The 25,610-nt window shown below is 32.9% G+C and overlaps 2 protein-coding genes across 3 annotated transcripts; one reads left to right on the top strand and one right to left on the bottom strand.

The window, feature by feature from the left end:
- The first annotated feature begins 336 nt into the window (after positions 1–336).
- LOC124540756 (transmembrane channel-like protein 7) lies at positions 337–13,259 on the top strand. Of its 2 annotated transcripts, none has more exons than XM_047118462.1 (5): positions 337–507; positions 5,129–5,318; positions 7,545–7,652; positions 9,919–10,019; positions 10,312–13,259. In XM_047118462.1, the coding sequence occupies exons 2-5, from the start codon at positions 5,147–5,149 to the stop codon at positions 12,298–12,300; spliced, it is 2,370 nt and encodes a 789-aa protein (XP_046974418.1). In that variant the 5' UTR covers positions 337–507; positions 5,129–5,146; the 3' UTR covers positions 12,301–13,259. The 2 variants fall into 2 exon arrangements, with proteins under 2 accessions (XP_046974418.1, XP_046974419.1); XM_047118463.1 differs by lacking the exon at positions 337–507 and adding an exon at positions 4,555–4,651.
- Positions 13,260–19,367: 6,108 nt separating this feature from the next.
- On the bottom strand, positions 19,368–25,426 carry LOC124540744 (ADP-ribosylation factor-like protein 13B). Its single transcript, XM_047118445.1, has 6 exons — positions 24,947–25,426; positions 24,367–24,466; positions 23,113–23,716; positions 22,064–22,217; positions 20,359–20,493; positions 19,368–19,653 (listed from the first exon to the last, which is right to left on the bottom strand). Exons 1-6 carry the CDS (start codon positions 25,293–25,295, stop codon positions 19,538–19,540), a joined length of 1,458 nt encoding a protein of 485 aa, XP_046974401.1. The 5' UTR covers positions 25,296–25,426; the 3' UTR covers positions 19,368–19,537.
- Between the last annotated feature and the right edge of the window lie 184 nt (positions 25,427–25,610).

A 25,610-nucleotide genomic window follows, 5' to 3' on the forward strand; every position in this document is an offset into this window, starting at 1 on the left:
TAGCATTTAAAAGTAGAAACAACATTGATGTAAATTGTAAATAATATTTAATTGAAGGTAGACATTCTAGATATACATAAGTTCTGATTTCGAGTTCGAACAATAATACACCTCTGACAGCTCACAGCTATACGTAATTAGGAACGTGCGTTCGGAAGTTCATTTCTTAGAACGAATTAGCAATTGTATTATCAATACAAATATTTAAAAAATCTACAATATATGGATACAGAATCAGAATTTTATATATAATAACTAATTTACAAGTTTTTTTCAAATTAGCTATGTGTCAAATACTAATGTGATTCTTGTAAAACGAAATTTTATTAGCTCGATTTCTGAACTTATAGCACCACTCCTTGACCACTATTTTGGTCTGAATGCTCGTTCATCAAAAGTCATGGTGTGAAAACTGTGATTTTATACAAAAAAATAATGTGTGCAAATAATAAGAGGATTCTAATGTGACGTAATATTAATACTGGATATTTACAACGCTATATTGAGGTGAGTAACATTGACTTCAGCTATGTAAATAAATATTAAAAAAAACAACACCAATGTTTTCTATACACCATTTCTTAACCATCTTTTGTTTTAATAATAAATAAAACACTTGAAAAATTCAAGGCTCGTGCTATTGTTATGGTTGAATAGTTGTCGTGATCTATACAAGACATTTTAACCAGCACTCGTAATAAAAAACGTAAGTAATAATCTAAAAATAGTCCAATAGTCATATTAGAAAGGCTTTCCTCTACGGCAAGGAACTAAATTTAGACAATAGTTAGGTAAAGGATGTAATAATAAAGGTTTTATATGAGCTTTAATTGAAACAGTTGTGATTCATCAATTTCGTGGAAATCAAGAAAAAACAAATGAGCGTCTGATCATCGTCCACATTTCGATGACACCTCGAATTTATTAAAAACAGGATTGAAAAAATAAATTAAACGTTTTGTAATTAATAGATCTGAGTCTACTTATGATAATTTTTCATTTTTAATAACTAAAAACTGAAATAACATATTAAAATAGCTCTTTTTCTCTTCATTATCAAACAATTGTTTTAATTAGCTTTTGATTATGATGTTTTGAATAGCTTTTTAATTTCGTTATGAATGGAAATGATAATAGTATAATTAATATAGAATTGATTCTATAATGGACTAAAAATTTACAAATTATCATCTTTGTGAGTATAATTTCAAGTGTGTTAATTTTTTTTTCTTTAAAATTCTGTGTTAAGAAATATTTGATGTTGGGTCAGAATAATTTGGCCCTTGTGTATTACTAGTTCTTATAGTCTATTTTAACCACAAGAGTAGTAAAGCCAAATCAACATCAGTTGACATCAAATTAAGGTAATATTATTGGATGTGAGCTATCATACTTACTATGGATTTTCACAAAAAGCCATTTTGATTGTTGGCAATGCTGTTAGTGGACATAAATTAAAGTAGATATTAGTAGTTCAGTTGATGTGTTGTACAATTTTTTTTTTTATGGTATTGGTTCGCGATCGAGCATATGGGCCACCTGATGGTAAGTGGTCACCATCACCCATAGACAATGTTGCTGTAAGAAATATTAACTATTCTTTACATCGTCAATGTGCCACCAACCTTGGGAACTAAGATGTTATGTCTCCTGTGCCTGTAGTTACACTGGCTCACTCACCCTTCAAACCGGAACACAACAATACTGAGTACTGATATTTGGCGGTAGAATAACTGATGAGTCGGTGATACCTACCCGGGCGGGCTTGTACAAAGCCCTACCACCAAGTAAATGTAGGAGAGTTACTAGTAAATTGCATGAAATATATATATCTAAGGTCTGTTAACTTATATTATTTGATTGGAATTCAATATATGTTGTCCTTAACGAGAAATAGTATGTAGTGATTTTATATAACAAATATATAGTAAAAATAAATAGTTTGTAAAAATTGACCAATCGTCTTTCCACTATTATTTTTTATGTTATTTTAAGTGGTTATCGTTACCCATTAATGAAGGTGCCGTAAAAATACTAACTAACTAACATGGTCTGTGGCACATTCTTGTTGTTAGGTATAACAACAAGAACGTGCCACAGACCATGTGACGTTGTGTCACTTACCTTTCAAAGCGAAACACAACAATCTAAGAATCGTTGTTTAGCAGTGTTGATGAATTGTATTTGGACTTTTCAAAATTTTTAAAAGTATCAGTCTGCAAATGTTCAACTGCAGAATATAAAATTATCTGCATAAACTGGGGAATGATTTGATGTCTATGGAAGTTGTCTCTACTCCTGTAGTATTTATAAATAGGAATGTCCTAACCTATCGAAAAATAAAATAAACATTGAAAAAATACTACAAGTAATTAACAAAGTAATTACTTACAATCAAGCTTCATTCATATACAGACATGTGTTATATATTTGACATCTCTATATCTATGATTCACTGCAATATTAAGCATTTTCTATTATTTCCTTATTCATCTAGTTGTTAAACCTTCTCGTCTGAAAGAGGTTTTACTCCATCTATGGACCGTTGGACGTTTAGAGACTCACTTTTTTACAATGTTTTAAATATATTTTTTTATTGTCCACTTATTACCAATTTCTCTTTATTATTAGGCAACTCAGCCTAAATACCGATAATAAAGCAGAGGACACAAAGGTACTTAACTGTTTTACTTAGTTTATTTGTTTGTGTATAAAAAATATTTACGTCACGGCATATAAATTCATTGTTTAATATAATTTATTATATTTAGGCATTATTTTGTTGTATCTTTGCTTATGAATGAAGTAATAAAAAAAACAAGAGGTCATTGCCCGTTTATTATGTCCCATTTAGGTCTTATTAAGTTGTATTCCGCTAATAAAATTTATTATATAGATTAATTATTATTGGCCTTGTAGTAAATAGACATTATCATGCTATCATTTCATGTGATAACATTTTATGAATAAAATATTTTACAGTGGGGAATTCCGTATTTATGGTTTTAGGTTATCAGTACTTTTTTTTCGTTCTGTTTTATGCTGGTCGAGGTGCAATGTGTTCTGCCAGTGAAACTTGAAGTTTTAATGATAATTATTAAATATTGCTATACAACAATGTTGTTTGATGTTGTATATCTTCATATAAAAGGATGTATTATACTCATGAACATAAAGTTGTTGTCTGCTGCTGAAACTTTGGATTACATATTATTCCTTATTTATTTTTAATTTCTCTGAATTTCGATATCAATATTAAACAAAAACAAAAAATGTGAGATATGAATAATAATCAGTAATTATATCAAACTTTATCATTTAAATCAAAAACATATTTTCTCTATTTTATTGATAACGTAATTATAATAAATGGTTAAGGATGTACAAACGTGTCGTTTTGTTTACATGTGCATTCTCGGCGTGTACATGTGTGTATTTATTTATACACACGATATAACGGCTTCAACCAACCCGATCGATGTAAATGGTTCCAAACTCAGTTGTTCAAAATTATGCCCCTTTGATATTTAAGGTCTTAAAGAGGACCCATAAAAAGTTATTAAGTTTTTCTGCCCAAAAAATCATCATTAGCAGCCCATAGTCTGAAAAATGGTGTCCCCGTAGTCTTGTGCCGATTGAACTCTTTCCGGTATGGTCGAATTATCCTTGTTTCGGATTAGGAACCACCTACGCTTGGGCACATGTTTGCGCACTATGTTCCCATGAAAATCGCCGCCCTTGCCGAAATCAGTCTGGAGGAAAGCATCAGGTTTTAAGAGACCATTTGAAATACCTTACTCAGTCTCACCTACCTGTTGACTTCCACGCAGGATATATTAATTTAAATAATTATATTAACTAATATGACTTTGGATTTTTTAAATGTTGAAAAAGAGTAACTATTGTGTTTCATTGCCGGTTCTTCTCGGTAGAATCTATTTTCCGAACCGGTGGTAGCTTCACTTAATTGTTAATTGACGATTCAAAAGTGCTTGTAAAAGCCCACTTGAATAAAATTTATTTTGATTTTGATTTTTTGATTCAGACTAGACCATTGTCAAATGCCCACGCGCGACACGCAGGTTGTTGTGCAATGTAATAAATATATTCTTTATATAAATGATAATCGTTATCACGAGAAATATTTTAAGATTGAATAATTGACATTTACTTGGTGGTAGGGTCTGTACACTCGACGTGGTAGGTGCCAGCCACTCATTAAATATTCTACTGCCACACAGCAGTACTCAATATTTTTCTGTTCCGATTTGAAGGGTGATTGAGGGAAGAGCCAGCCAGTCAAGAATAAATTGACAACCCTGACATATAAAAAGATTATCATAACATTGATAAGCGATAATAGAGTAAATCGATTCATAGAAAATGATATACAATGAAATGTATAATGTCCCATTTGTAACGTCATATCGTGCGATGCTCATATTCGTTAAGGACTACTGAAGAAAAACTGTTTTTTTTTTTTAATATTGCAAGGTATATTTTATGTCAATTACAAAATATTTAATGTTCAGGTAAATTAAAAAATAATAAAAACATTTTTGAAAAATATGACGCAACTGAATTATGTGATTGTGGAATTGGTGAATACGAGTATGTTAGGCAATAATGGCAACGAGCAGTGAAATTTAATGTGCGTTATTTGTGTTTATATTTGATCTCGTGCTTGAGAAGTGAAGACATCGTGAGGAATCCCACATGTTACCTATATTAACCAACACGTATTGGATTAGGAATAATTTCCGAACCATTCCATTGATATAAAGAAGCCTTAGTGCAAAAGCAGAATAATTACTAATTTAAAAATCTGAAAATTGTATTTATATTAACAAATAGATGTTAAATCGAAACTGGTAACGGCTCAGCTATGTGTTACTAACAGTTCTTGATTAATATTCTTTTATTTATAATACAATAATGTTCCACTTTATATACATTTTAAATTTGCTTCCAAAGTTCTGAAAACCACTTTGTCGACGTTAAAAACGTCAATTTACGCAAATACATATTGAATATGATAGATTTTATTCATGCTCCAGTCCAGTCTAATGTTATTCATTTGTCATGTTGTATGTCAAAAAATATTAACAGCATATATTATTAATTACAGATAAAAATGACATAAAACATGTCTGGCGGTAAGAACAAACGCTCGAAGCGTCATGAGGGCTGGGAGGAAGCAGGGGGTGAGTTCTACCAAGAACTCTACCCCGGGGGTGAACAGGAACTGTTCGAGAATTTGCAGAGGGCTGATGCAGCTAAATTGGCAACTCTCCTGCCTTCGAAACAGGCCAGGAATAGTGAGTATACATTATATAACATGGACACCGAAGAAAATTACGACATATAAATAAATATCTAGTATACTGTAGTCGTCCACGATTTCGTTCGTGATTTTGTGTTTGATTAACAGGTGTAAGGCATAAAAATAGACTGTTTCCTTCATAGGAGTTTAATCTTGCTTCATAGTAAATTTCAACTAATTCGGTTTAGTGAGTAGTGTAGTTTGATCGTAAAAGAGTACCAGGCAGATTAACTATAGCATTTATAATAATATGTAATGCTAGTAGTCGCCCGCAACTTTTCTCCCGTTTTAGGATGTTCAAAAATCTAAAAATAAGCCTATATCGTTTCTTATACTTCAAGTTTGCTAATACCAAATTTCACGAAATTCGGTTCAGTGGTTTGGTCGTGAAATAGCAACATACAGACAGCAACATACAGAGTTACTTTCTCATTTATAATATTAATATAGATAGATAAATGTAGAAAAGTACGTTACATTTTTTTTTACTCTAACTTGTGTTTAAAACATTTAATTGTGCGTTCATAATTGGGCCGGAAGACGCTGACGTCTGCGTCACAGTTAACACTATAATTACACATTAACACATACAGTAAAGTCGTCTCCTAATATTTTAATTTCTATAGTGGCGTAAGCGCCAAATAATACTGGTTTAAACCAGTTTCACACAACTTTGATTGAACTAAAATTAGCAATTTTGATACTTGCGACATTATCATTTTTTGTTTTACTGACCATTTGTTGGAATTGTTTATCTTCTAAGAAATTCTAAATTATTTATAATACATGTTAATTTGTTTAAATTATAATAATGACAATACATTGTTTGTATTCAACATTGTTTGGTTGTGCAATGATAACACAACGTCAAAACGCAGCCTTATCTAAATTATCATAAATATTGATCCATGTATCATTTTAGAACTTGCAATTATAATACTGTCTACTCACAAATCAAATTCCTTTATTCAAGAAGCATTTTTCGGTCACATTTACATTATAACCGGTTCCGAGTGAAAATACCCGGATCTGAAAATGACCGATGAAAAACCTCAAGGAGGTATATTGCTTATTTTAAATGTGTACAGAGTCATAGTAAGAAAACCTTCGTCAGTTTTCAAAAACCTTTATCGTGTCTTAAACTCTTAGTACCTTTTGAATCAAAACATCGAATCATTGCGACGCAATATGTTATTCTCGTTCGGTAAAGCAGATTATCGCTCACACTGAGCACACGAAAATAGATCTTAAGGTGACCAACCCTTTCTTACCCCGACTGTAAGTAATGTTTTTTTACCGGGATCCCAGAAAACATCCAAAAATATGCAATTGTAAAATTTCAAAGTATCGGTAAAATGGGTTGGTGCTCTAAACCAGTAGTTCCCAAACTTACTTTTCTCGTAGATCACTTTCAAAATTTTATTGGTTTCGGTGTTGCTACATTTTTACCACATTTTTTAAGTCGGCTAAAATAAAAATTGTGTCGCTTCTAAGTTACGTCCCTATATTCCGATAGGTAAAATAAAAACGAAAAATAGTACATTTTCTAACACTTTACGTATTAAAGGAATATAATTACAAGAATAATAATAATAATTTTATTAAGGTAATATAAATATAATTATATATTTATTTATATTACCTTAATATTATATAATTATATAAATATATATAATAAAATTTCGTGGACCGTCATTAACATCTAATAGACCCCATTTTTTATTCACGCCTAGGTAGACCCCCATCATGTCTCTCGAGGACCCCTGGGGGTCCGTTTGGACCACTTTGGGAATCACTGCTCTAAATAAATGTCAAAAGTAATGACTTAGTTGATTGAATCAGATGATCGCGTCCAGACTGTTTCAAATAAAATATCTTTAAAATAGGGAATTTAAACAAAATACAAATTATGTATATGTACGTATAGTTTAAGCTATTTTAACAATTGTTATATAACTCATGTATACTGAAAGTATATTGGTACAATATCTCTAAGAACTAGCGCGCACTGGTAACTTTTGTCACGGTGACTGTTACGTCACTCATGTCGAGTCCATGAATATGTATGGAGGTGCACGCACGTTACGACGTGACAATTGGGTAACACTTGTATCTGCATCTGTACATATTCACGGATTTGACAAGAGTGACGAAACAGTCACCAGTGCACGCTAGTTCTAACAGTATCGCGTCATTCAAAACATATTGGTATAACTTTTAGCGACGACGTCGAAACGCGCGCGGTCGCAGAACGAACGCAGACAATCGACCTTCGCGCGCACAACGCAGAGCCGCGACATACATCTCTCCATGCTGCCGGACTTATCGGGTGAGCTATACCACACCTTGCTATAAATAAGGCTAGGCTATTTACAGTAAGTACACGCACACGAAAGCAAGTGTGCGCTCATTGGTTAATACGCGTGACCTTGATTGACTAAATCATTCCTTTGATTTTGCTATAGTTAAGGCTAGTAATACACGGCGCTTCTATACGAGCTTACAGTAAGTACACGCACACGAAAGTAAGCGTGCGCAAATTGGTTAATACGTGTGACCTTGATTGACTAAATCATTCCTTTGGTTAATCATACAAGTCGGATTAGTGTCGCTTATGTGTTCACCGACCAATGAGACGCGAGTATTTTATCCCTAAATATATAAATCAAATAAATATACTTTAGAAATGTTAGTATGTTATAACGTGTTATTTGTAAAAATATCTCGCCAAAATTATTTTTACGATACATAACTGCTAAAATGATATGCGAATTCCACACTAACATTCTGGCTGTTCAAACTACCATAAGCAAAAAATGGAGATATACCGTTAGCAATGCGCTAACAATGTCATCGTAGACACCGTTGTACCGTTAGCAGAAACTGTTTTTTAATCTCCGTATACATAAATGTACGACAAAGAAGTTATAACTACAAACAGCATTATTATTTTAAAATTTAATAGATTATTTATAATTATTTTAAAGTATATCGACCTGTATTACAGGTCGAGTCCAATGGTTAGAATACGTGGATATTTAACGGAGATTGTGGGTTCATTAAATTTGAGTTTTCATCATATAATTGTTTACAATTTGTGTCATCATCATCATCATTGTCGATGGTGAACGAAAACATTATGAATTGCAAGTTAGGTGAAAATTCCGCCAGTTTTATCTTCACCAACCGGCTTTAGAATTTTTATAACTTCTCCTGGATGGGAAAAGTGGCTTTTTTCCGAAAAAAGAACATTTACAAGCTGTTTAAACCTTATAGAGCTCTTTGCATACCAATAATTATCCAACAAAACAGTACGGTAAATATTCTTGTATGCCTTTTTGATATCAATCAGAAAAGCCAATGTATGCCATTACATTCGTCAAACTAGTAACAGCCTGTAAATGACCCACTGCTGGGCTAAGGCCTAATCTTTAAGGAAAGGGTTTGCAACATTCCACTACGCTGTTCCAATGAGGGTTGGTGGAATGCATGTGACACAATTTCGATGAAATTTGTCACATGCAGGTTCCTCGCGATGTTTTCCTTCACCGCTGAGCACGAGATGAATTATAAAGACAAATTAAGCACATATATATGTAGCGGTGCTTGCCTGGGTTTGAACCCGAAATCATCGATTAAGATGCACGCGTTATAACCACTGGGCCATCTCAGCTCTCATTGTGTCTATATATATCTTGCCGACGTGGAATGGTGGCAAAAATGCTGACAGTATATAAATCGCGTTGTATTATGGAAAAAGTAACGGTAAATAATATAAGCGAGTATTCGTACCTATCAGAGATTCCGTAAGATGCTATTACTCATTGCCCGAGCGCCCACCTCAGTCATTAATTGTGTTATCATCAATTAATAACTTACAGTTAAAGTTCAACGACCTTGTATCGCACTTAAACGGTGTGAGGTGACCATTTGTAATTGGCTCGTGAACTATTTATTGCTAAATGGTTGTACCAAGAAATAAATCTATATGTTCCGTAATCCGTATACTCTTCACTACATAGCGGATTGGAAAAATAATCTAGTAACTGACAGAAATATCACCTAGTTTACAATAATACTAATAACGGGGAAAAACCGATGTAATGAGGACGACGACGACGAGAACACAAATCATAAATATTGCAAAAAAAGTAGGGGCGGCAAAAATTGAATAGCCTTACCTACTAGCCCTAGCCTACTATATATAACTAAGAATAGACTTCAAGCCGAAACAATAATAGTGAGCACTGTTGCACCTTCGGTAGAATCGGGCGGACTTTCATAAAGTAGTAGCAAGTAACCTACTCTAGGTGTTTTTTTTATGGTATAGGTTGGCGGACGAGCATACGAGCCACCTGATGGTAAGTGGTCACCATCACCCATAGACAATGACGCTGTAAGATATATGAACCATTCCTTACAACGCCAATGCGCCACCAACCTCGGGAACTAAGATGTTATGTCCCTTGTGCCTGTAGTTACACTGACTTAACCCTTAAAACAGGACACAATAATACTAAATGTTGATTGGTACAGGCGGTTAGTATATTGCCATACCACCTAGTAAGATATTAATGATGATATGTATATTCTAGAAAATCTGTCAAATGAGGAACGCACATGGGAAGAAATAATGCAGATTAAAGCGATGCCGGTGCCCATGAACCAGAAACTCGAAATCAAATCAAGATTACAGGTAAATAAGTGTGATGCTTCTTATTTAATAAAGATTTGGTGTTAGATTGGTATGTATTTAAACTTATATCTGTGTGTGTGTGAACCTACGCTTCTGGTAATCAGGTTAAAAATAATAATCAGATGTTAAACGTATAATATTCCGTTCCGAAAATAAAAAAATGTAAAAATCGGTTCGAAAAAAATACAATCGTAAACTTCCTCCTTCTTTTGCAGTCGGTTAAAAATATACTCAGGCATCCCTAACCTGTAAAAAAATACATATATAATTATTTGTTAAATTTTGTTTCCAGAATGCGACAAAACTTCGTCTACAGGGCTTGGAACAATTGCAATGGAGGCAGCGGAAAGTCTTGCATCGATTTCGTATACGTTTCGCGGAAATTGTCGGCAAATTAGAACTGTGGCAGGCTGCCTTGCGGGAAATCGAGGGGAAGTTCGGAACGGGCGTCGTCTCTTATTTCCTGTTCCTGAGATGGCTGTTATTCCTCAACTTGGCGATATCGATATTCGTTATAACGTTCCTCATTTTGCCGAATGTGTTACTCGTCGAAGTCGAACACGATTGCGACGAATTCGTCGAAAATTCGACAATATGCTGTTCCCAGGCCTATTTTCAACGGAATCTGACTGATAACAACGTAATACTAGACTTAATCCAGGGTACGGGATGGATGGAGCGAACTATCCTGTTCTACGGTGTATATAGTGACCAGGTTTACTCTTACTTTGTTAAAAATCTATGGGACGCTGAAATGTTCTACAACATGCCCTTAGCGTATATCCTTATACCAATATCATGGACGCTTTTCTCCCTGATCGCCATCGTCAAAACGGCAGCCAAGGGTTTCAAGGAGAGGTTAGTGGAAAACGAAGGGCAGTTCTACATGTACTGTAACCTTGTGTTCGGGGGATGGGATTTTTGTATCCATAATGATAAGTCCGCTAAAATTAAACACAAAGCGTTGTACAACGAGGTCAAAGGATGCTTGGAAGAGGAGAGGTACAAAGAGGAGAAACAGTCGCGGACGAGAGAGAGCCAAATACTCATGCATTTAAAGAGGATACTCATTAACTTACTAGTTTTCATAATACTCGTCGGCTCTGGGATTCTTATATACGTAGTTTTCAACCAAGCGATGGACAGGTTGAATGAGGAACAGTATCCATCGATGGAGAGCGATTTCGAAAATATTACGGAAAAATCGACCTTAAGTCCATACAGGGACAATTCATATTCGATCTGGCGGTTTCGTAACACCTTGCTCGAATTCCTTCCATTCATAGCGATAGGGGTGTTGAATATATTCATACCGGAAATATTCGGTTATCTGATAAAATTCGAAACGTATACGCCGGCGAATGCGATTATAATTACTCTACTGAGGACCGTTTTGTTGCGGTTATCGTCGCTGGCTGTTTTACTCAGTCAAATATACATACAGATCTCAGATCCTGATCGAGTAAGGTGTGCGGCTTTCGATGAGGAGTTCAGACAGGAGTGCTGGGAGACGTATGTCGGGCAGCAGCTTTATAAGCTGCTTTTGACGGATTTCGCTCTGCAGTTCGTGATGACGTTTTTCATCAATCTGCCGAGGTCATTCATAGCCAGGCACAGTAACAGCAGGTGCCTAAAGATGATCGGCACTCAGGATTTTTATCTCCCAAAACATGTCTTAGACATAGTCTATGTCCAGACTATAGTTTGGATGGGCGCATTTTTCTGTCCCTTTCTACCGATCATCGGTACGATATTCTGCTTTCTGATATTCTATATTAAAAAATTCGCTTGCTTGACGAATTGTACGCCGTCCCCGATTGTGTACAAGGCGTCAAAGTCAAAGTCGCTGTTTATGTCGGTTCTGCTGTTAGGATTCGTGATATCGATCTTGCCGGTTGCGTATTCGGTGGCTGAAATATCGCCGTCTTGGAATTGCGGCCCGTTTAGAGGTTACGAGACAGTTTGGTCGTTTGTCGTGGAAACCTTCGAGGGGTTCCCGTATTTGATCAGGGAATTCGTTTTCCTGATCGGTACGTCGACGTTCGCTGTCCCAGCATTCGCTATACTGTTATTCTTTTTGTATTATTACTGGGCTGTGGCCGCAGCTAATCGGCATATGGTTGAAGTCCTCAAAAACCAGCTGGTTTTGGAAGGTCACGATAAGCAGTTCTTACTGAACAGACTGAGCGCGTTCATAAGACAGCACCAGAAAAGATGTGAGAGGCGAAATAGAGCCAGTTTTGCGGACGATGACTCCTCTATACAACATAGTTCTAGATAAAATACCTAGTTGACTATGGTTCAGGACAATCTTATTCTTACATAAGTAAAAGTGCCAATGTCCAATAACAATTACAAATAGTCACATTTGAAGTGCCATCTACCAGTGTTCGTTGCTTTTTGGCACTTATTCCATTAAATTCAAATTTCTGAAACTTGGGATGACAATATGCCCAAGTTTCGGAAAATGTACAAATTCGATTGAAATGGATCATTCTACATTCCTTCTTTGTTTCCCTTTTTTCCTATTTTTTTTATTTTGGTGCTACGACTAAGTATGAAACGTTTGACGAGCATTCCAGATTAATGCGACACAGAACTAGTCAGCTAAGTTTTCTTTAATTAAGTAACTTATTCCATTTTAATGATCTTTTTGCAATCCAGATAGATTTTTTTTATATTACGCTCTCTTATTTTGAATTTTCACTCAAATTACTGACAATGTTAGCATGTTTTAATATACAACATGTACAGCTTGTAAATATTGCTGGGCTAAGGTCTCCTCCCCCCTTTTGTGAAGGCTAGGAGCATATTCCACCACGCTGATCCAATTCAGGTTACAATTACAACTGTTTATTATTCTTCACAAAGTCAAGCACAAATGCACAGTTTTGTCAACTTTTGTCACCAAAATTTGTTTACAACACAAAAGTAATTATTTTACGATGATTCAGCTTTACGTAACTGACGCTATGTTGTAAGTAATAACTGTACATAGCATTTATTAGTTAAATTTAGTATTTTTTTTAGTTTAGTGATCTCAGTAAATCTAAAATATACACTTTTAAATTTAAGATTTCATAAATGAAATAGTCAAATGTTGTAACCGAGTTAGCTTGGTCTAGGTCTTAAAACAGTGCCTGTAGTAAATAGCTTAGGTTCCTAAAACTAAGATGTCTCCATACGTGTAATTTCTGTTGCGTTTTTTAATTAAAATATCACAAATTTATTATCTCTTTATTCCTTGGTAATCTTGTGTATACTTACACAAGATTATCTTGTTTGTTTATTTTGAAAAAAATGTTTGATACTTGCTATTGTAATCACAACGTATATTTTAAAGAAAAATACTCATTTTGTTCCTATCAATAAGTTATTCCTTAAAGCTTTCTTTAGTTTAATTACCTTAAGTCCTGTGTTGTTGGTGTATCGGCATTTTAAGGATTGGCAAAAAGTTCTTACAGTGCCAACATCCTATTTGCGTTTCTGTCACAAATAACTATGTTTGGTTCACATTCTGATGTCACTAGGACATTCTATGTCATATTGTCGCTGGCAATTCGAAAATTCCTGATTTAATTGACTTGTAATTTTTTAGTTAAATTTTAATTATCAGTCATAATAAATAAATTGTGTATTAAATTATTGTAAACCGTTGTGATATGTATATTATTATTATTTATTATACGATAAGGTTTAATTGTTCAAAAAGGAAAGTAAGGGCAGCTATTTTTTTTGTTAACCGTACAAATGCATTATTTTGTTATCGAGTATATCTGTAACTACATTTTTGTTGTCTTAGTTCGTATGCAGGCAAAGCCCAAAATGATATTCCAATTTAGTGCACTTAGCTCCTGTCATAACTGCAGTGTATGTTAAACTTTGATTGATGATCGTCCCATCCTGAGATGTTTGTTTCGTGATTTTAGATAAAATTATAGATATAACTAGAAAGTGAAAACTTCTAAACTTATCATAATAACCATAGATTTTATACGATTTATAGTTAGTCCAATTAGAACGCCTAGATGTCCTTAAATTAGTAAAATTTTAATAACAATGGTACTGTTCTATTCTGTAAATTCATTAAGCTTATTCGACAGGGTTGAATATATAGCTATCTCTTTCGCACATTATTATAATATTGAATTTTGCAACCAAACTGGTATTTAATTTAAATGCCGCTTCAAATTATTAAGATATTATTATAGTCTGTTCGCGTTAAGAATGCAGTGAGTTGTCATTGTTTACCGGCCTGAATCCGCACCCTTTGACCAATCAAATCATTTCAAATTACAAAGTCAAGTTCACATTTAATTAATTATTAACTGATATTTTTATTTTTATAATTTAATTTTTTTTTATTTATATATTTATATTTAATTTATTCAAGCTTTACACGTAATAATTAATGTAACCTATAGCTACTAGATGACGTTATGTCAAAATATGTAAATTTCTACATCGCGATGGCAAGATTCGCAAACGATTGTATAATTATAGTGTTAAGAATTTTGTTGATTTAACACCCCGATTTGATTTTTTTATTTTAATGTGTATTTTTTAAATTCATTATACTTAGTCTTTAAAACAAATATAATTTGTTGGAATTTTAACACAAATATGCATACACCTTCACCCTGCTGTTATAAAAGATTTGATTGGTCAGGGGGCGGAGTAAAATGACAACTCACTGCATTCTTAACGCGAACAAACTATAGTAATCGTTACATATTCATTAATGGAACTATAAAATATACTGTCAAACGTCAATCCGCCATCTTGTCGTGGCCATTTTTTATGTATTTAATAATTTAGTTTTGAAGGTTCTTTTTTGTCTGCAATACCAAAAACAGATGCAAATATTAGCATAATTAGTCGCGTCAAATTGCTTGACAATTAAGTTGATAGATTTGGCTCGCATGTTAGTAATGTAACTTAATAAAAACTATTTATTTGTGAGTTTTTTCGTCCTGTCGAATGAGTGTTGTTGAATTTATAAATAAGAATCTGTATCAATATCATATACATTGTACATATACATAATATTTAATAGCACAAAAGCACAGCTAAAATTTATTATAAAATCAATTGTAAAATGATAATATTATGATAAATCGGCCTTATTATTAAACATTTAGCGGATTTTTAGTTAATACTAATTTACATTTTTCAGTCTCTTTGGCAACACTGATTTGACGTTAGGAAGTAAACACATTTAACTAATAATCCGCTAAGCCATATGTAATAGTGAGGCTGTATTTGATTAATATTTTAAATGCGACTTAAATATTATGTATTGAAATAGGAAATTGATTATTCGAATTCAAATATTCGTATTATAAATGCAACTGTTGTATAAAAGGTAATTATTGTAAAATTTGTAAAAATTATCGAAGTAATTTGTAAATTAAAGTATTGTAAAATTTCTCGTTAACATCAAATTAAGTGTTGCATTTTGAGTACGATTTGAATTTTTAATTTCAATATTATGTAGATAATATGAAAATAGAGAAATTTAAGCTAATATAAGATTTATTTGTAAAGTATTATAAATATACGCCATTATAGGAGCGTGCAGATTATAAATATTATAGATAAACTCACTGCCAACTCAATTGTCAAAATGTTTATATGGAAAATAAAATTATGTAACTAGCCAGTGTGTCGTTTTATTTTCGAAAATATCTCAGTAAGGAAATGTTAGCCATTACATTTCATGGTAGGTGGTACGCTATTCGATTTGATTTTGACAGCCATTGATGCACATTGCATCGACGTTATTTTCAAGATTTCCCGCGCACTACGTATGCGAAGAATCGCAAATTTCCCACATTATCTTTATCATTTTTGATACAAATCAAAGCAGATGCTTTTTATTCAAGGAAACTTCACAATAACAATAAAATATTTGAATCGTCAATATTTTCACTCTTCCACCGCTTTGGAATGCCGTGATATACAGCGTGAAGAATCTCGTATAGTTTTGCTTTTCAAATAAACCAGGTTAACAATGGTGTATTCACAATTATTGTTTTACCAGTCCTGTATTGGCACCCGGGAACCCCCGAAAATGATATTTTAATTAATAATGAGATTTATTGATTTAGTCATAATATACCTGTTAAATGATCATTTGATTATATTTTCCGGTAGCTTATATGTGCTCAATCCATTGCCCAAACTAAATCGACCAACAACTAAACATTTTAAACGAAATAAACTTTGAAAGCAGAGCTATATTTACCATTGGGAACTTTGGGTAAGTGCCTAGGGCCCCACGACAGAAAGGGGCCCCCTCAAATCAAATAAATAAGTATAATACAAATGTGATTGTTAATAAAAATAAACCTAGAACCTTGTTTATGTATCTTTCTTTTTCTATTCTAACAAAATGATGTTCTATCAAAGTTAAAGGGGCCTCATTATCTTAATATGCCCAGGGCCTCCTATTGGCATTTATGTATATCCATCAATGGACAGCTCTCTCATATCAGAGCCCTCTTTAACCTACTTTAATTTACTTAGTTACATGAAAAGAAAAAAAAAAAACTAAGATGGTATCGGGGATTATTGTAAATAAAACAACAACATTATAATCACTTTTATTAGTACGCAAAGTACAAAACTAAACTACTATTTATTATATTTAAATATTTGGTCCTGTGGCGCCGTTCAGGATGTAAATAATCATGTATAAACATCACGTATCACATTTCGAGAAGTTAATTTCAAATCAAATCCTTTACGACATCGAAACCTTAGATACTGAAGTAGGCGGAATGCGTGATACATTATAGTGGACCGACTACAGCGAATACAAAAGTATGAAGTAATTAATTTGTTAATACGCAATGATGTTGTAGTAATATAAACAGATATGTTATTAACGCGCAAAAAGTGAAGACTAGGAAACGTCCTAATTGGGACGTTTGCCTTTAGTTGTTTTACGTAGTAATACGTTACAATACATCATAATTACGTAGTAATACATAAACATCTAGTTATCCTTTTTATTTATTGTTTTTATCAAGCTATCCTTTTTACTTTTAACGAAATGTAAAAATAAACTAAAATAAACGGTCCCCGGCGCGGCACACATTTTTCTGTTGTTTAGATGGATATAACATATCTGTTTATTAGAATATCATTGTTAATACGTCAATAATTAAATATATTTCTAACAAACGTAATCAAATTTGCTGTTTCCATACCCGCTGTTATTATGATGACGCTTTATGTTTTGACCATTATTATTTTATAACAATCATAGATAAAAAATATATCATTTAAAATTCGAATAAGGATATTCGAAGTAGCTTGTGATTGGTCAATCGTATTTTTTTTTTAATTTTGATCCTTCTTAGGCATTATTATTTAAATTTTTGTTTATACTATTTCGTATGAATAGTAATATTATAAATAGATTACATAACGTTACTGTAACAATAATTATTGGTTAATTTCAATAAAATAATACAAAAAATCACAACGTTATAATCACATACGTTTTTACATTGAATATGGTCTGTGGTTCTCAAAGTTTTCGTTACTTTATATTTAATCATTAAATAGAGATATGTTCAGAACAAAATTATTACTATCGAATTTATAAGGAGCTTATATTTTAAACTTCACTGAAAATAACATATATTAATACATACATACATGTCGCAATAATAAAAAATAACTATTTAAATATAATTTCACACGACTGACAAAAGAAAATGTATTTTTTCAGGGTTTATGAAGAATGAGTTTATTCATTTTTTTCACTTCATTTATCTAAACAGATTTGAATGGAAGCGATATCGTTAGAATACCAAAATCATCTGAGATGACGGACTAAATATTATGAGAAAGCATAAATATTTCGAAACCCTACTGTATCTAAAAATTACTGTAAATATTTTATTGAATTATCAGATACGATTTCAAAATTTTGTTTCGTAAAGGTTTGTCTTAAAGGTATCTAACCTCGTTTGATAACAACAAATAATTTCAAACATTGACGCTATATTGAGGGTAAATAGAAGCAAATCGATGGGCAAACAGACAGGTATGGCGCTTCAGAGAAATTCTTTTAGGCACTGGATTGACTCAACTAAGCAAATTATATCCTCATGATATCAAAAACCCTCCTCGAAATATCCAAACGAATGTACGATATTATCTAACTATTCCCTGTATTATATGTTATATAAATCAATATATACTTATATAAACATTGTATAGTTTAATTACTTTTAAGATATATTTGGTATAACACAGTAACATACTTCTAATATATTCGACCAGGGTTGTTACACAGCCTTTTATTCATTAAAAATAAGTTGCAATATGTTACCGCCTTACTTTGACCTTGCATAATATACCTTCTATATATCATCGACGATATATATTAGACCGCGATCTCGGGTCCATTTTTTCACTTTATAACTATCAAGCTAATGTTATATAAGTAGCTTTATATGACACCCAAATATTTCCTTACAGAGGTGGCAAGGGTAAAATATGTCGATTTGATGATTCTCAAAAAATAATCTGTGTTTTTTTTGTTAAATCTCAAAATAATTATCTAAATTTAAAAAATATTTGTCCTACAAAGCGTTTGGTTTGTTGAAGGAGTCTCCTCCTTACAATATGTATCAACGGTGAAGCCATCAAAAATGATTACTCACCAACAAATTCTTATAGGATTTTTTTAGGCGTCTTAATGGCTACTCACGAAACCCAAGTGAGTTATCAAGTGAAATAATGGACCAGGGATCTTGAACTATACGATACAAAAATACACATTTTTCATATAACAATATATGTTAATTCGTTACGAAATATCTACTATCTAGAAAATTTAACATTAACTTATTTATATTTTTGTACTTAAAAAAAACGAATGTGTTACATATACTATGCCATCATTATAATTAACAATTAAAAACATATATATTCAACTAAATATTATTAAATACTCTGTTTATAATTAAATGAATTAAATAATTGTGCTTTATCTTCACTCAGTTCAAAAAATGAGAAACAGTGATTAAAACTTTTAAGAATTTTTTTATGTATATTTTGAGCATATCTATGATAGCTATATCTATGAACGGACTATTCAAGATATAAACCAAAAACTGTAAATCGAATTTTAATTAGTTTTCCCTATAAATGATGATTTATTATTATAAGAAAAAATGTTACTAAAATTTCACAAAAAGCAATGACTCTTATTTTCATCAATTGAACTGAAAATAAATTAACTAGAATTTTTACTTTAAATTAAACCAATGAGAAACTCACTATAAATCGAAACATATTATGCCACAAACATAAACATAAAAAAAAAAACAAATTTGCCAATCCAAAAATAAATATAAATAACCATTTACGACCGCTAAAATAAAAATACTTGCTCCGAACACAATTACTTTTATCAAAATTCGGACTACCAAATATTTATTTACTTGTTCAAATAATGTGAGCCCTATTGATTACAACTGTCAATTAGTTTCAGATATTTAATTAATAGCTGCGGATTGTTCGAAGTCGCCTTTGTCGAGGCTCCGCTGGACTTTGGTTGGTTCGTATATTAACATGGACGTGCGTTCCGGACTTGTTCTATTACGCTGCATGTCTAAAAAAATATAAAAATTTACTTACAGTTGTCGCAAATTCAGTTCATCTATGAATCCACCAGTCAATAGCCCATTTATTGAGAAAGTACATAAAACATCACGTCTTTGTTTAGCTCGACCCAACGGGCTTCCTGATTGTATGTGCCCAACATTGACACACATATAAAATATCATAACTATTGACTATATCTCACATAATCAAAATTAGGAACTAAGATGTTATACCCTTGTGCTTGTTACGCTACCCTGGCTTAGTCACCCTTCAAACCGGAACACGGTAGAATATATGAGAGGGTGGGACCAACTCAGACGGGCTTGCAAGAAGTCAGACGTCGACCTGTATAGTACGACACAACTTAGATGTCGCATCGGCAAAATTCGTAAAACCGATCACATCCGAATTAAGTACGCTATCCCAAATTATCAATATTTATTTCTCACGCGAATATGAGCTTTGCACAAACGTAATAACTTGTAATATCATATGACCTAATATATTCGTCACTTTGACGCGTCGATGTGCATACACTTGCTTTCTCTGACGTGTGAATCTACAGCGACGAATAGCGTCGAATGGCGCGATAGGGAGCTATTTCTATTGGTTGTGTAAATCGGCACTAATCGGTTTTATTTTCATTCCATTGCATTTTCCGATGCTACATCTAATTTGTGCCGTACTATACGTGTGGAGTGCGGGTACTCACAGCGCAAGCTGAGTCGGCGCTTGTGCTGGCCGCACAGCTCGAGCTGTCGCCGCAGCAGCTGCGACGCGGACGCCGGCCGCGCGGGCGACGTAGCGCCGCGCACCGCGTCCGACGACGCCGTCTTGTTCAGGCGCTCTACCGCACGAGGAATACATGTCGATATACTAACAGACTTGTCGTCATTTAGAAGATATATTTATTTATTTATTTATTTAAACTTTATTGCACAACTATTTAACAAAAAATAAATTGAGCAAAAGGCGGGCTTAAAGCTATATAGCCTTATCTACCAGCCAACCTTAGCACATGCAAGAAAGAGCGTACAGTAGATGCATAAAGCCATCCTTATATTGAATTACATTACACATACATACATATATATATACACATATATATATATATATAAACATACACACACTTACATAAATATATATTATAAATATATACATATAACATACATTTAATAATATACTAATGATAAAGTAACAAAAAGTTAACAATAATACTAAAAGTACAGTGTAATAATAACAGCTTAAATAAAATAAAAGGGAACGAAACCAAGAAAGGCGATAAAAGCTAAGACTTATATTTCTTTAAGAGAAATTGTTTTACCCTACTTATGAACAGATCTTTAGAGGACGTTTCTCTGATGACGACTGGTAATTCATTCCAAAGTCGTATAGCGTTAACAGTGAAAGAATTAGATACAAAACCAGATGTGTGAGGAGGAATAGAAAGAAGAAGGTTATGAGAAGAACGAAGATGCCTAATATGAGTATCGGAAAGAAAATTAAATTTGGACTTAAGATAAGAAGGAGCAAGTGGATTATAAACAAGAGAGTGTAGAATACATAGTATTCTTAAATGCCTACGATCTTTAATAGGTAGCCAATTAAGCATTAACCGATATGAAGAAATGAGCTCAAATTTACGGAGGCCATATATAAATCGTATGCAGGTGTTATGCAATCTTTCGAGTTTACTTAAAAGTGTTACATTAAGATCGAGATTTACGATATATACGTAACATTAGCTTAAAAAGAAGAACATTCGTTACTACCCGGCCTCGAACTGATGCTATGATATCTACATGCTTCATTATTATCATTATTCTTAAGTGATACACACTCAGGAATAATGTTCACTATTCACCAGTGAAAACAATATTGAAATTTAATAAATACTTCATACAAACTAAATTACCTCTTCATAACATTAATATAGACAAATAGTTTTGCTTAAATCTGACATATGCTGTATTTTACTGGCTCTATACCCAAATTTCGTTACGATCGTTTAAATAATTCACTCATAATAAGGTTCTAAACACTTAGTGTTGCTGTCGAAAATCATGATGTTATTAAAGATTGGTAGCATTTGAACGGTATTATACAGGACCAGATTATCCATTAGGCAATGTAAGCTAGGGATTCCAAGGGCTAATACGGGGTTTATTAAACCAAATATTTTAAAACTAAGTTTTAAAATTCATTACTAACGGAATTTTTAAAACCAAATATATCTCTCATTTCAATAAAATGATTGCATATCTTCGTATTATGGTACAAAACATTGTAACTATGCAATAATTATGTTTTAAGATGATGGAGTAAAAAGCCCGATATGTGAACTAACCTAACCCAACAGAGTTATCTTGGCGAAGGTCACGAAAATAGAAAAAAAATCGACAATTCGCGATACTCACCGCGTTCCGTCAAAACAATCTCTCGGTGCATTTGCGACAATTCAACGTCACTGATTAAGACCCGGTGTCTCAGGTCCGGCAACAAAGAGCGACTCTTTTCAAAAAGCGTATTTTTCGTTTCTTGGAACGATGAATTTTGGCTTGATTGGGACATCTGAAAATTGTACATTTTTCCAACTGTATACCAAGTTTAAAACTATTGAGTTTTTAGTCTCGTTCAGATAGTATTTAAACTATACATTGAATATTACAACAGAATTATACATACCTACTATCTAATTAATTATCTACCTAGATTTAGACATTGACAATTTTACTTCTTTTAACTAATATGAAGTAATAATAACAAAAAATTAACAGCTCATCAGTGTCCCATTGTTACCCAAAATCTTTCCTCTCAAAGGGAACTTATGAAAGCTAATTCAATCACGCCAAGATGCGGTTTGACAGTCTCGAAATATGAACTAAATGAAACAATAATAATATTACGACAATTTGCAAATTTGAAACTGTCCGCAAAAAATTCGTGGTTATGGTAGCGTAATTTTTATTATGAATATTTTAAAAGACGTAGTGTTTCTCTTAAGAATATATTTAATTTATTTATTATTGAATCATCATTATTTGATGATTCGTTATTTGTTATTTGGTATATAAGACATATATTATAAAATAACGTTTGACTAAATTAGCTACAAGAAAATAGACAGGATAAGTTGTTGGGCTGACAAATGGCGACCTGATGGTCTATAGAAATATTAATCATTCCTTACATCGCCAATGCGACACTAAACTTGGGACCTAAGATGTTACGTCCGTCGTGCTTATGAAACACTGGTTCACTATCTCTTCCAATAGAACCACAACTATACGAAATATTGTTGTTTGGCGGTAGAATATATGTGTGGTTTGTAACCCAGACAAGCTTGCACAAAACCCTACCACCAAGTAACCATAATGAATTTCAACTCAATCTGACCCATAGTTTAAGGGAACTCGTGATGTATGTTATTACACAATATAAATAATATTTGATATACGTTGGTTACCTTATTTCTATTGTGTGTTGGACTAGACTGGGGTCTATTCTTAAAATCAATATGATTCACCCCACTTTGATTTCTTACTATAGGTGATAGCTTCCTGAACTCACTTCTTGGTTCCAGTTCGATCTTTACAGTCTCTGAAGTTGATGTATTACTCGCTCTACCGAAAAGCGGGGAAAGCTTCGGCTTAACCCCACTGCTATCAGACTCCTCGACGCTTTCGATTGTAATAGTCGAGTCAATACTATTAGGTTTTCGAATTGGTTTAACAATAATTAAACCTGCATCTAAGCTCTTCTCTTCATTTTCAGACTTCTGCATTTCAAAGTTGGGATTTTCGAAACCAGTTTGGGTAGCGATATCGTCGCTAACTGCTGTAAAAGTTTGAGAAGCTCTATTCGACGCGCGGTTTAACATTCGCTTACGTCGTTCCAGTTCTGCGTGTATGTCAGTTTGCACGCGCAAGTTTATATCGCCGTAACGGCGAACGATATAGTTTAACAGCCAGTGATAGCCTTTTCGAAGGCCTGGATCGATTTTAATTTTGCTTGACTTTGAATCGTACGGACTAGCGCTGTACGATTCAACCAACGTTGGACATCTGTACCTAAAGAGTCACATTATTTTATATTTATGGTTAAATGAAAATATTCTACTTTCAAGTAGGCTCATAAAAGCACTTTTTGTAGTCTTTATGCTAGTCTTAAATTTAATGTAAAGCTACCATCGGTTCTAAAAGCAGTCTACCGAGGGAACCGGCAACAAACTCTGTTACTCTTTTCCAATGTCTATAAAGTAAAATTAAATTTATATATATCCTGCCTGGAAATCAACAAATATTAAGTACACGCCTTTTTTCATTGATATAATCTTGTATTGAGTAGTATGCCTTAGTTATCGACGTTATATGATATAAGATTAAAATTATTATCAGGGGAACTTAAAAACTGTATAATATACATATGTACGTCATCAATAAGTCGACTAGAACGTTAAAAAGGTCTTATATACTGAAACTTCGATGTCACCATTTCTTTACATGGCGTTACGAAGATTGTTTTGTAATTTTATCATAAAGAAATTAATTTATACAAGAATTATTGTATTGCCCGGTATTTACACATGTGTACGTATATATTATTCAATGTCGATCCAAGAATAATGAAAGCCAAAGTAATTTTGAAAACAAAAGGTCCTACTACGAAAGTCTACAAGCTGTAAATTAAATTTCAGATACCTTGAAAGAAATGGCCTTACCTGTTAACGAGTGGTTCGATGTTCAGCTTTTCGACTACATCTATGTCGTCTAATGCACCTCTTTTGTCTTGCTTATTAGCCAACACTAAGACAGGTTTACCTATGTCACAAAAAAGTATATATAAAAAATATATCAAAAGGTTGAGAAGCACTGGAATTTTTGTGTTGTGAAGTAGAAGTTATTTTTTTATAATGTAATAGTCAGGTTGATGATAAGTGGTCACCACTGACCATATATTGGCTCGGAAATTTTAACTATTCCTTACATAACAAAGTGACAACCTTGGGAGTTTAAGATGTTATGTCCCTTGCATACATTGGCCACTGACTTCAAGCAATTCTAAGTATTATTGTTTAGCGGTAGAATATCTTATAAGTTTTCGAGTAAAGTTTGTTAATATAAGTTACAGTATAACACATAAATAAAATGTATAGTTTTTACTAATAAGTAATAAAAAATTATATATAGATTATATATTTATTACGACGACGTGTTTGCATTTTACACTGATAAGAAAAATTTAATTAAAAACACCGTTTCATCGTACGCGATACGGTTGCTAGGTAATGTATAACTAACCAGATATTTTGTCGTGCGATAAAACCTCCTCCAGGACAGATTTACATTCGTCCAACCGTGAAAAATCACTTGAATCGATCACAAATATAACACCGTGAACTTCGCTGTAATACTGAGGCCATATTTGTCTAAACTGCGGCCCCCCGCCCAAATCATAAATGGTTACTGGCGTATCTTTATGAATTAAATTCACAGCCTTAAAACCAACCGTAGGTAAAACTCTATCGTCCTTTTCGCCCGCTAAATTATTAACAGTTTTCGTTTTACCCGCGTTGTCTAATCCGATCATAATTAAAACAATATGACGACGCATTTTGCGCCGTCTGAATAAACCAACACAATTACCCATCACTGAACACTAAATATAACAATATTAACAATATAATACAACTTTTCATTTAAATTTATTGGCAACTTCAAAATTCTCGTAAGCCGCCATTCGGTTTCGTAAACATAACTTTTTTAGTTGACACAACGGTTACCAATGGCGATCAAGTCTGATGTGGCCAGTATTGAGTCAAAACAAAACAAAATGTTTAGCGCTTATATTTGAAATATATAAATTTACATTTGTTTTAAATTATTAAATAAACATTTATATATTTTTTAATTTATTATTTACGATAACTATTTTTGGTTAATAATAATTAATTTTAAATAATTT

Source organism: Vanessa cardui, chromosome 26, assembly GCF_905220365.1.
Source record: "Vanessa cardui chromosome 26, ilVanCard2.1, whole genome shotgun sequence".
Lineage (NCBI taxonomy): Eukaryota > Metazoa > Arthropoda > Insecta > Lepidoptera > Nymphalidae > Vanessa > Vanessa cardui.

Coding starts and splice junctions, on each gene's coding strand:
- LOC124540756 (XM_047118462.1), top strand. CDS start 5,147: ATGTCTGGCGGTAAGAACAAACGCTCGAAGCGTCATGAGGGCTGGGAG. Junction 5,319..7,544: donor TTCGAAACAGGCCAGGAATA/GTGAGTATACAT, acceptor TATAACTTTTAG/CGACGACGTCGAAACGCGCG. Junction 7,653..9,918: donor CATGCTGCCGGACTTATCGG/GTGAGCTATACC, acceptor TGTATATTCTAG/AAAATCTGTCAAATGAGGAA.
- LOC124540744 (XM_047118445.1), bottom strand. CDS start 25,295: ATGGGTAATTGTGTTGGTTTATTCAGACGGCGCAAAATGCGTCGTCAT. Junction 24,467..24,946: donor ATCGCACGACAAAATATCTG/GTTAGTTATACA, acceptor TTTGTGACATAG/GTAAACCTGTCTTAGTGTTG. Junction 22,218..23,112: donor CAACACACAATAGAAATAAG/GTAACCAACGTA, acceptor TACAATTTTCAG/ATGTCCCAATCAAGCCAAAA.